Below are 11,205 nucleotides of genomic sequence, written 5' to 3'. Positions count from 1 at the left end.
TTTTCCGGTGCACCACCACTGTAATGACACTTTGATTATATTTACAACTAATTTAGTTTTATTGACAAAAACCGTAAACCATAAAAACAATACTTTCATGTTACTTTTCCATTTAAAGGGCAAGACCACTTTGGTAGAGGTTTGGGTTGTGTTGTTAACTTGCCATGATGCAACTCCAAAGGTGGGCAAGAAATACAAAATAATTGCTCCATTGATTAGGAATTGATAATTCAAAATATGTTCCTCATTGACTTACATCTCTCAGCTCTCAAAGTCACTCTTTTAGCACATAAACGAACACAAACAAAGTTGATTTAGACAATATAGAACATCACCAAACCCAGTACTGTTTGTTTTTTAAATAAAAATGTCAACTTGACAACTTCCTGTTGATTTTACTATCCAGTCCGGGTTTTCTTCCTAATAAAAATAGCAACATCAACAGGAAATTTTCATTTTTATGAAAATAAAAATAAACTGTACTGGGTTTGGTGATGTTCTATAATGTCTGAATCAACTTTGTTTGCATTAGTTTACGGCAAGCCTCTACCAAAGTGGTCTTGCCCTTTAAGGTTCTTGCCTACATTATGCATTTTTCTATATTATATTTTAACATTTTAATCATTTGATTTCACATTCTGCTTTTAGAAACAAATCTCATTTAATAATATATATATTTTTAGGGGGGCTGACCAATTTTTGACTGAAATAAATACAAGTCAGACACATAGTAATGCAGCTGCCTTAGTATTTCCGTGCCTCACAGTGTATGATCTCACCTACCGTATGTACATGGTGAATTAATAGCAAAGATTTGTATTCATGACTAGTCAGGGGCCCCTGAGGAAAAAAAGGTTGAGAACCACCAGGTCCCCAACACAGAGACAGTTGTTATTCTTCTTACCTTTGAGACTACTTAAGTGGAAACTTCAGGCAGAGTAGTTAAGCAGTGAAAAATATGTAAACTGATATAAATGAATTGGTCAATTCAAATCAATTCAGTTACATTGATTCAGTATTATGGCCCCACACACCCAAGACACGAACAATTCTATCTGCTGTACAAAAGCCAAAGTAAAAAATAGACTTGGATTTTATTGGCCTACTATCTAATCTATCTTTATGTGCTACTGTGGGTTTTGTAAAACTCACGTGCCAACATTTGCTCAATATACCACTCGTGGCAAGAATGACAACCCAAACATTGTTCAAAATCAATGTCAAATATATTTTTATTTGCAACCGTACCAATGTGACTTGGCTTCAACACTCCACCCGCCTGCTACAGAACTCATAAGCTGTGACAAACACTAAGCCATAAGCCATAATTTGTAAATCTGTTGTTGTTTTTAAGTTAAAATAGATACCGAGAAAGTCTTTGTAGGAGAGGTACAACTTACAGTTTGGCTTATTATAACAACACCCCATAATATCAGTGCATACAAACAATCAGAGTAGAGTGTAAGTATACATTTTTATGCTGTTTATACATGAAGAATAAGGGTCATTCCACCCAGATGTCTTTCCCTGAAATTGAGAATTCTTCACCGTTTGCTTGAGAAATGCCATTTTGCTGTAGGTTCTTTTACAAATTGTGGCTTTGGCAGCTATATAAACACTCTTAAACTGTAATTCATAATTAGCAGCAAGTGCTGATTGTCTTACATCTCAAGTAAGATATACAGCTCACATCCATTTCTGTCATTATACATTAATAAATGTACCAAAAATCACAAATCATAACTTTAAATTGTTTTGATTAAAATATATTGATATATTGTGTTGAAGTAACAACAAGTAAACCATTACACATATAAACACACAAACAATACACCAACCAAAACTTGTGTATCTGAAATATTCCAAATGAAATGCAAATGCTGTTAAAGGTTTAATGACATTCACTTTTACACCACATTCAAAGTCTTTGTCCTGGTCCTTCAAAAGTGTACAAAAAGTTTTAAGTGAAAATTCCATTCCAGTGATCCATGGCAGGTGTTTTTCTCTCACATTTCTAAAGCCTTTTCAACTGCAATGAAAAAAGAAATCTTTGCCTGCGGGTGTCGCTGGTGAGGGATTTTGCCTGTCAATCATCGCCTCTGCTCCGCCCCCCCCCAAAGGAAAGGATAGGGGAGGGGAGGGGCGAGGAGGAGAGTGGGCGGGATTAATCGACTGTGACCTCACTGTCGAAGGGCCAAGCTCAGATTACTTTTCAGCCTAATTATTCAGAAAACCCCAGACCACAGAAAATCCACTGAATGTTCTAAGTTCAGGTTTTTTGGGTGTAATTGAGGTCATAAAACCCCAAATAAAACATTGAAAATAAAAAAAGTGAAAATGAATGTCATGACACCTTTAAGCATGTTGCATTTCAAAAATGGTGGCAAAAGTGCAAAGATAGCAAAATAGGTAATGCACCAAAAAGCAGCATCTAACAAACAGCTTCACTGTGTTCTGTGACAAAGCAGCTATGTGACTAGAAGGAACAAATGGCTTTCTGCTGACTGAGTCTTACAGTTTGTGCAATTGCTTTTAAACACAAACCAAAGTCCTCTGGTACTAGATGGCGTTCTTCTGAGTGAATATAAAAAGGCTTCACACATCATATCATCAAGTAAAAGGCAACTACACATAAACATAATGAATTCTTCTATTTATCAATAAAGGCCTCATATTGAATTTCCATATTTAGTCAAATTCGTTGCCAGCACCGTGATCATGACAGTTGTCATGTTATGAAGACATTGGCACTACAAAGAAGGCAGCAACATTGGCTTGAAAAACATGACTGAACGGAAATACTAACACTTAGTGGTGAATGCCAGGAAATACCAATACTGTTAATTAATCAACACATGCAACCGAAAGTTCAACAATAGCCAATAGAGAGGAGTAAGAGAGATGGCTTCAGACTTCAGCTATACAATAGGTACTCTATCCCTTATGATATCTCTCTTGCCACCTCAACATTTCCCTTGGTGATCATACTGGGATCCCCCTTCTCTGGTAAGGTGTCACCCTCCCCTGACATCTCGCAGGGAGGCTCAGGCAGCTGCTCATCCAGTTGCTCCAGGGTCTCCAGTATGGTCTGCACACGACGGACTCCGTCACGCCTCCCCTGCCGCACATCCACACGCCCCTCTGGGTCTATAGAGTCCAGGATTAAAAGCTCTTTCGTCAACAGTTCCTCCAGTAGTAAGTATTTCTTATCATTCTTTTTCCCACTGAAACATTTCACCTCCTGCTCCAGTTTGGCAACTCTTTCACAAATCTTCTGTACTTTTGCCAATCCTGGGTGAGCTGGCAACTGAGCTGCCGGTTCACCCTCGACCTTACCAGATGGGACCTCTGGAGGAACAGTTGCTGAGTCCTGGGTCTCTGTTTTAGGAGGTATTTGGACTGTGATATTCGCTGTTTGGTGTGGCTCCTGTGATTGCTGGAACTCTTGTTGTTGATGTGATTTTTCAGGTTGCTGGGGCTGTTGGAAGTGTTGTTGCTGTGGGAACTGTGGTGGCTGTTGGAACTGTTGCAGTGGGGACTGGGGCGGCTGTTGGAAGTGTTGCAGTGGGGACTGGGGCGGCTGTTGGAACTGTTGTAGTGGGGACTGTGGCGGCTGTTGGAACTGTTGTAGTGGGGACTGTGGTGGATGTTGAAACTGTTGCATTGGGGACTGTGGTGGCTGTTGAAACTGTTGTTCCTGTGAAAACTGTGATGGCTGTTGGAACTGTTGCAGTGGGGACTGTGGTGGCTGCTGGAACTGTTGTTCCTGTGGGAACTGCAGTGGCTGTTGCATCTCCTGTGATGGTGATTGTTGCGCTTGCTGAGGCGGTGGTTGTGGCTGTGGGAACTGCTGAGATTGCTGTGGCAGTGGTTGTTGGAACTGTTGTGCGTGTTGCGATGGCAGTTGCTGGAACTGTTGAAGATGCGGCTCCTGTGGCCACTGACAGGTAGCTTCTGTGTGAACAGACTGGGGGAATTGGGGATTCTCAGGTCTTTGTAGACTGCCTGGTTGTTCTTGTTCCACTTTCAGGGGTACATCTCTTGTGAGGACATGTTGCTGAGCCTGTGAAAATCAAAGTAAATTGTCATCAACACCTTCCCTCATTCTCTGTAAAGTGTGCTCAACTTGTTTTTAAGAGGCTTGAAATGTTCATTTTCTCACTGTTGACCAGCATCATTGCTGTCATTGTATGAATGAAATGAAAGAATATGGGTGTCTTCTTTTCTTTAAATATACGTATATGTGTATAATTGTATGTATTCCCACAGCCATTATATTTATCTTTGTTTATTTTATGTGAATAACGATGAACTTCCCTGTGTGCGAAATGTGCAATATAAATAAAGTGTGACTTGACTTGACTTAACGATCTCTGACCATATGGGTACCACTAATCAAGAACACTTAATTAAAAATGATCACCAATCATCGTCAAGTCCAGGAACTGTATGTATCGATCTTGTGAGCGACGTTACCTGCGGCCTCTCTCCCATGACCTGTGCTATGACAGGAGATTGGCTCCTCATATGGGGTGGGAGGTGTATGGGAGCAGCATCACGATGCTGGGACAGTAGAATGGGAGAGGCCCTCTCTCTGGGATGCTGCATAGCCCCGTAATGACCGGCCCAGTCATCTGGCTGATAGCGATGGAAGGATGGCTGATGCTCGGCGTAAGGGACGCGCTGAGAGTAGACGCCGGGGTTTATTTGAGCCTGTGGCTGTGCTTGGCCTCCTCCGCCTTCATGGATCACTCGGATGGGGATGTAGCCCGCCTGAAGGCTGTTGCTGCTGGGTCGTGGAGGCTGGTACAGAGGAGCACTGTGAGCCTGAATGATACAAGACAAGTTTCAAGGTTTTTTATCATCGCATGCGCTGACAGTACAGCTGTGTCAACATTGTGGGGAGTAAAGTTCTTGTACTCAGAGCCTCCTCCACACAGTGTGGACACATGCAAAAATACAATAAGAAGATCAAAATTGTCAAAAGCAATAAAAGAAAAAGAGCAAATAAGTACAAATAGCATGTGTACAATACGAATAACATTAAATAAAAGTTAGACCAAGTCATATCTGTGTTTGTGTGTGTGTGTGTGTGTGTGTGTGTGTGTGTGTGTGTGTGTGTGTGTGTGTGTGTGTGTGTGTGTGTGTGTGTGTGTGTGTGTGTGTGTGTGTGTAGCAAAATAGTAATGACATGCCCAAAGAAGGGCCACCAGGTTGAAAGTGGTTAATGAATATATGGTTGCAGACTAGAAAACGCCTATCTATAACATGTGTGTTGCATGTCACATGTAGTCTACATGTCACATGTAGTCTACATGTGACATGTAGACTACATGTCACATGTAGTCTACATGTAGTCTACATGTACATTGAGATGCACTCAGCAAGAAAATGTTGGAGAAAATATGCATAATATAACTGAATTTGAGGTTAAATGGGAACACTAATGGGTGACAATTGCCACACTCTGAGACCCCAAATGACGCCCCTGATAGCAAGGATTCTAATCTTACCCCATTCTCTGTCTTTAGCTTCCTGTGTCTATACACTGTCCTGTCTGAATAAAAGCAAACGCTGGCACAAAAACAATACCAAAACAAGCATTTACATGAATCTCACCTCAGCTGTTGGCGAAACAGGTGAGCAGGGCATGCCAAGCTCAGAGGGACCGCTTTCTGGGGGACTTTGTAACGGAGATCTAGGCCTGAGGTTGGGACCTATTGTGGGGGAGGGGGCCCGTCCGTCTGATCGAATATTCTGTAAAGTAGCCGGCTGGATGTAGGAATGACATGGGTACTGCTGCTGTCGGAGCTCTGCACCGTCGTGGAAGACTGGGATCGGGACGTACCCCTGGCGAAGAACGGGATGTTTCATCTCCCTTACAAAGGTCTTCTGTGCCTCCTGAGGGCTTGGTTCAGGTGTTGTGCTGGGTCCGTTGGGAGGCACTGGGCTAACCTGGAAGATTAGGGAAATAATTGAAGATATTATTATCAACATTAAGATAATAAAGCTAATGATAATGAACTCTATAAAGCCATTATATCATTACTTGTCTGGACAGAAATGGAATTTAACCAATTGGGCTACATACTGTAACTACTATAGTTATTATATTTGAAAAGTTATCCTAATACTGTAAAGTGCAGACCTTTTAGATGTATTCCCATTTAAAATGTCTATACTGTTTAAATATGTATGTATCTATGTTTGTATGTCATTTACAAATGATTATTTACCAGGATGATGCCAAAATTGATAATAAAGTACTTCAGCAACTTACTGACTGAATACACACTTCTTGCATATAACATTTAAATAGTAATACTTATCAGGATTCACATTTTGCATAAGGTACTGCCAATTGAAAATATATAGATATAATACAATAATACAAAATGAATCATCATTCCATTCAATACCGTACAGTAAGCTATCAAACTTTACAAGTAAAGTTAAAGGTAGGGTAAGGGTGATATTATTGTTATTTTTTTTTGTTAAAAAGGTTAAAGTACTAAATTCTGATAGTAATCATTGCTACGGACCGTTTGTTCGGTCACAGGGGTCTCTCCAGCTCTTTAGTAAACAGAATATAGTACATTTTCAGGTAGGTGACAAAGTTTAAGCCAATCAGGAGAGAGCACTGAAAATGCATTTTCTGTTTAATAAAGAGCTGGAGAGACCTCGGAGACTCCTTTTACTGAACAAACACTCTATAGCTATGAGTACTATCAGAATATAGAGCTATTTAACACTTAATTTAACAAAGGTAAATCACTTACCCTACCTTTAAAGACTAAATGTGACTGAGAAGGTCTTCACTGCACAGAGATAGTTTACGTATAGGGCTATAGATAATGTGACATTTTTATAAGGGATGGCAAAAGTATCACTTCCCTGACCATTTAAAGAGGAAAATGACATAGATAATGTGTATGTTAAGGGCTGTCTATGGCAGCCAAGAAGAGTAAAAGCAACAGGTCTATTGATAGTGCAGCATGCATGCCACATACTGTGGGGGTACAAGGATTCATTTTATATATAGTAAATATTTCACTGTACTGTATAACTTTAACATTTTCTTGAAACTTTAAAATGACAATACATAAAAAATATGTCCCCTGGATATAAGTAAGACACCACAGTAATGCTGACATTCGTTCTGGCACCTTGATGAGCACCTTCTTCTACAATGTGATTCTCATTAAAATAACAAAAATGTTCTCTGCGCAGCTGTCAAAAAGTGGAGTAGGCAGGCAAGCTTGACTACAACATGAGCTTACGGACCTGGACAGCTGCCTTGGCAACAGCAGGGCATATTATCAGCAAACTACATGATCCAGAGTCTAGATCAAGTATTTTGCTGATAATATGCCCTGCTGTTGTTGTTAAGGCAGCTGTCTAGACAATGGGCCTTTACATGCAATTATGTGCGGTAAGGTGAATAATGTCCAATTAAAGGTAGGGTAAGTGATATTTTTGGGTTAAAACAAAAAGTATTTTGTTAAAAGATTAAAGCACTATATTCTGATAGTAATCATTGCTATAGAGTGTTTGTTCAGTGTCTCTCCAGCTCTTTAATAAACAGAAAATACATTTTCCGGTAGGTGTCAAAATCTCAGCCAATCAGGAGAAAGTACCCATTTTTAAGCTTCATTTTTATAGTGTTCCAGTTCCAATTTTGCCCGCTCATTTCTTAGTGTCATCACTTCCAATTTTTCACTTGTTTAATCTGTATCCTGATTGAGTTCTCTATCCTGATTGGATAAAATTGGAAATTAAACTGAAACTGAAACGAAAATGCATTTTCTGTTTTATAAAGAGCTGGAGAAACAAGGAGACTCCTTTTACTGAACAAACACTCTATAGCAATGAGTACTATCGGAATATAGAGATATTTAACACTTATTTTAACCAAAGAAAATCACTTACCCTACCTTTAACCACTTTAAACCTATACTATGTCAACTGCATACTGTTTTCAAATAGTAAAAATAGCATCTATAGAAGCTCACAACACTTTGCTTTGCAACGCCTTGTGAGATTGTAGATCTGCTTTTTTTCACTGAATGTTTGCCTATTTTCACAGATTTTTCACCCTATTTTTGGCAAATGTACAGCTATAATAACATTCCCAAAATAGGGACACAGGGTTCCTGTGGTTAACAAACATACAGTATAGCTGTCAGTGGGGGGGGGCTGAACAACTGCTTAATTGTCCTCCAATGTTGACTTCCTCTTGATGATGATTTTTTACAGCCTTCAGCTGGTATTTCAGAACCCGCATTAAAATTCAATACGTATTTGTTTCAGTTTCAATGAATAACAATTTGAACCGACATTGCAGTTGAATAAGCGAAGAGTTTGCTGAGCTTTTTGAAGTGATCATACGTTGGTTACAATGCTTGTATTTGCATTGCTCAGCAACTGTATTTTTTCTGGGTGTACTGTAGGTACTAAACTGAGTTGGATAAGATGATTCCCTCAGCTTTATAAAATGGGATTATTTTTGATTAATTCATTAATACAGGTAATGGGGATGTCCAGCATTCCTTGTAATGTTTTATAACAGACATATTGTGACACATAAGCTGCAAAACAACTCCCACATAGGCCTTTTGGTATTGATTTGATGCTGTCCCATTCCCAAGTTAGGCTTGTCATTCTTCTTGTTAGTGTGTATGATTGCTGTGAATGTTGACTTTGTAAATTGGTTTGATTACACATATCTGAACTTTCTTTTTGGTCTTAATACCCGATCCAATCACGTTGCTAAATCTCATAAAACTTTCGAATTACTAAATATGTGTGGCTTTCCATTCTAAAAAAAGAAAAAATGAAAAGAAAAATGAAAAAGAAACCTACACACCACTGCGATAAAATTCAATTGTTTTTTTTTCAGAGAGAACAGAATTATGAAATAGTTCGGAACGACCCTTTGCCCTCTGCCATTTCAGCAAGGGACACTGTTCACTGCCAGCAGCATTGCACCAATTTTATCTCCTGACAGCTGTGTCTTTCCAGCAGATTCTTCGAGGCACTAACTTTGGACAACAGCAAGTGTCGATCTCTCAAACGCAGATGGCAACTGGTCGACCATGAAATGAAAGCTATACCACAATCTCTCAACATCACAGTTCACTGACCGTGTTTTTACAGAGGAAAACCAAACAAAATCCATGTTGACTTGACTGTCATTTTGCAGGCAGGCCAGCAGCGCCTCTATACTCAGTATAGGCTAGTGGTTCTCAACCTTTTCAGGCTGTGACCCCAAACTTTGACTCAGTGCCACAGATATTGTGAGCTTGTAGAGCTGATCTACAAGAGCATGCGCCTCGCAGTGCGTGTTGTGAGCTTGTAGATCAGCTATTTTCTAAATGTTTGCCTCTTTCTTGTATTATTTGGCAATTTGGCCAATGTTTGACCAGTTTTTATAGTAGGCCTATATTTTGTTGATTACTTTTGATGCAGTAATGGTCTTTTTCTTTTCTTTCTTTCTTTTTTTAGGTATTAGAAAGGTCTTAAAAGTCCTTAAATTGTCACTTTACTGTCATCTGGGGACCCCCCTCAAAAGCATGTGGGGACCCGACCCCCTGGGGGTCCCGACCCGTAGGTTGAGAACCACTGCAGTAGGCGAACTGTTAACGGACGCACCTCAAATCCTTGTAAGGAAAAAGTTTTTGCAACTGGGAATGTGGACATTTAGACGGCGGGGTGTTTAGCCAAACGTAAAAATAAAAGGTTATCACACTGTTAAAACCTCATATAGGTAGCCTGACAACATACTGCAATGTGCGTCATCGAGCAATCACACGCTTAGATCATAACACAAGAATATAACGGTCAATCAGCCGTTATATTAAGAGGGGGAGGCGATCGAGACACGGCCCTATGACACAACATGCAACATAGACATGATGATTAAAATAATACAACAAAACAACGCAGTTATAGCCTAATCTATGCTTTAGTAACCTACGTTTGCCAATCAGAAAATAAATAAATAAACTGTGACATCAACGAAATAAAGATGTAAATAGATGTGAAGAATATTTTAGGACATGGAGTTAGTTAACATGCAGAACTTTATACTCTCTCTTACCTTTCTGACATCATCTCGTCTCGGGTCGTTCCAGGTTGTCGTGTGATTATTATGATCCACAAAGAACGGCCATCCTGTCTGGGGGTCAATCTTTACTTCCCAGCCGAGGGGGAGAGGGTCGTGGTGATTATTGTTATGTGCCATTGCTACCATCGGCGACTGTGTCCTCATGATGTTCATGATGGCTGGTGAATACTGAGACATTTTATAAAGGACACGGACGCTTTAAAGAGTCTTCCAAGTGACGTGGGAGAAGGGGGCTGGACTGGAGCCTGGACGTTTCTCGAAATAGCGCGATCGATGTTGAAGTCGGGAATACCGCCCCGAAACACAGTCGCCCCGGGGCAAGTCCGGCGACCTCGGAACGGTTGACACCAGGTATTCCGTAACGTAACCTCAGTAAAACGATGCCAAAACCTAACCTTATTACTAAACGTAACCCCAGTAAAACTATACTATGCCTAAACCTAGCCTTATTCCTAAACTTAACCTCAGTAAACTATGCCTAAACTTAACCTCAGTAAAACTATGCCTAATTCTTAACGTATTCCTAACTTATCCTCAGTATAAAATAAATACAAGAATACAAGAACCGCTGGCGCTGGGGCGAGCGGTCCGTGAAAAAAATAATAATGGGGGTGAGCGTGTTTTGGGGCGAGATTTCCGGTTACCGAAGTCGGCAGACTAGTGGCGTGTGTTCCAGTCTAGAAGACTTATCATTAATCCGTTTTTCATGAATGCGACTACGATCATAACAATGCATTTAATGCATGACGTCTCTTACCAGTTGTCGAGAAGACTGATGAAGTTCCAGTCGTCTCTAGTGGGTGGGCTACTGTGTGTATGTTAAAATGATTGCCATGTTTGGGAAAGCCCTTCTTCCCCGTGGTGGTGGATGAATGCCATACCAACAAGGTGGATACTGTCACATTCTTTAAGTCGATACAGTAACATCATTGTATCAGGATCATTTGCAGGAGGGGGGGGGGGTGATTAATCCACTATCACTTCGATTAATTGCAGGACTACAATGGAAACAAAACCCCCTTAGGACTGTTTGTGTTTTAGCATTATTGTATAATTGTACCTCTGTACTATTTTGCAAA

General features: G+C 40.2%; 1 protein-coding gene across 1 annotated transcript; it reads right to left on the bottom strand.

Moving 5' to 3' along the window:
• Positions 1-1,214: 1,214 nt before the first annotated feature.
• On the bottom strand, positions 1,215-10,303 carry bag3 (BCL2 associated athanogene 3; the record flags this gene model as incomplete). The annotated part of the gene is made up of 4 exons (XM_080449173.1): positions 1,215-4,063; positions 4,477-4,827; positions 5,620-5,955; positions 10,100-10,303. 4 exons carry the CDS (start codon positions 10,301-10,303, stop codon positions 2,942-2,944), a joined length of 2,013 nt encoding a protein of 670 aa, XP_080305299.1. The 3' UTR covers positions 1,215-2,941.
• Positions 10,304-11,205: the final 902 nt, after the last annotated feature.

This window comes from Gymnoscopelus braueri (assembly GCF_963280865.1).
Source record: "Gymnoscopelus braueri genome assembly, chromosome: 14".
Taxonomy (NCBI): domain Eukaryota; kingdom Metazoa; phylum Chordata; class Actinopteri; order Myctophiformes; family Myctophidae; genus Gymnoscopelus; species Gymnoscopelus braueri.
The sequence above is the reverse complement of the archived record's forward strand: the minus strand, read 5'-3'. Positions and strand labels throughout refer to the sequence as shown.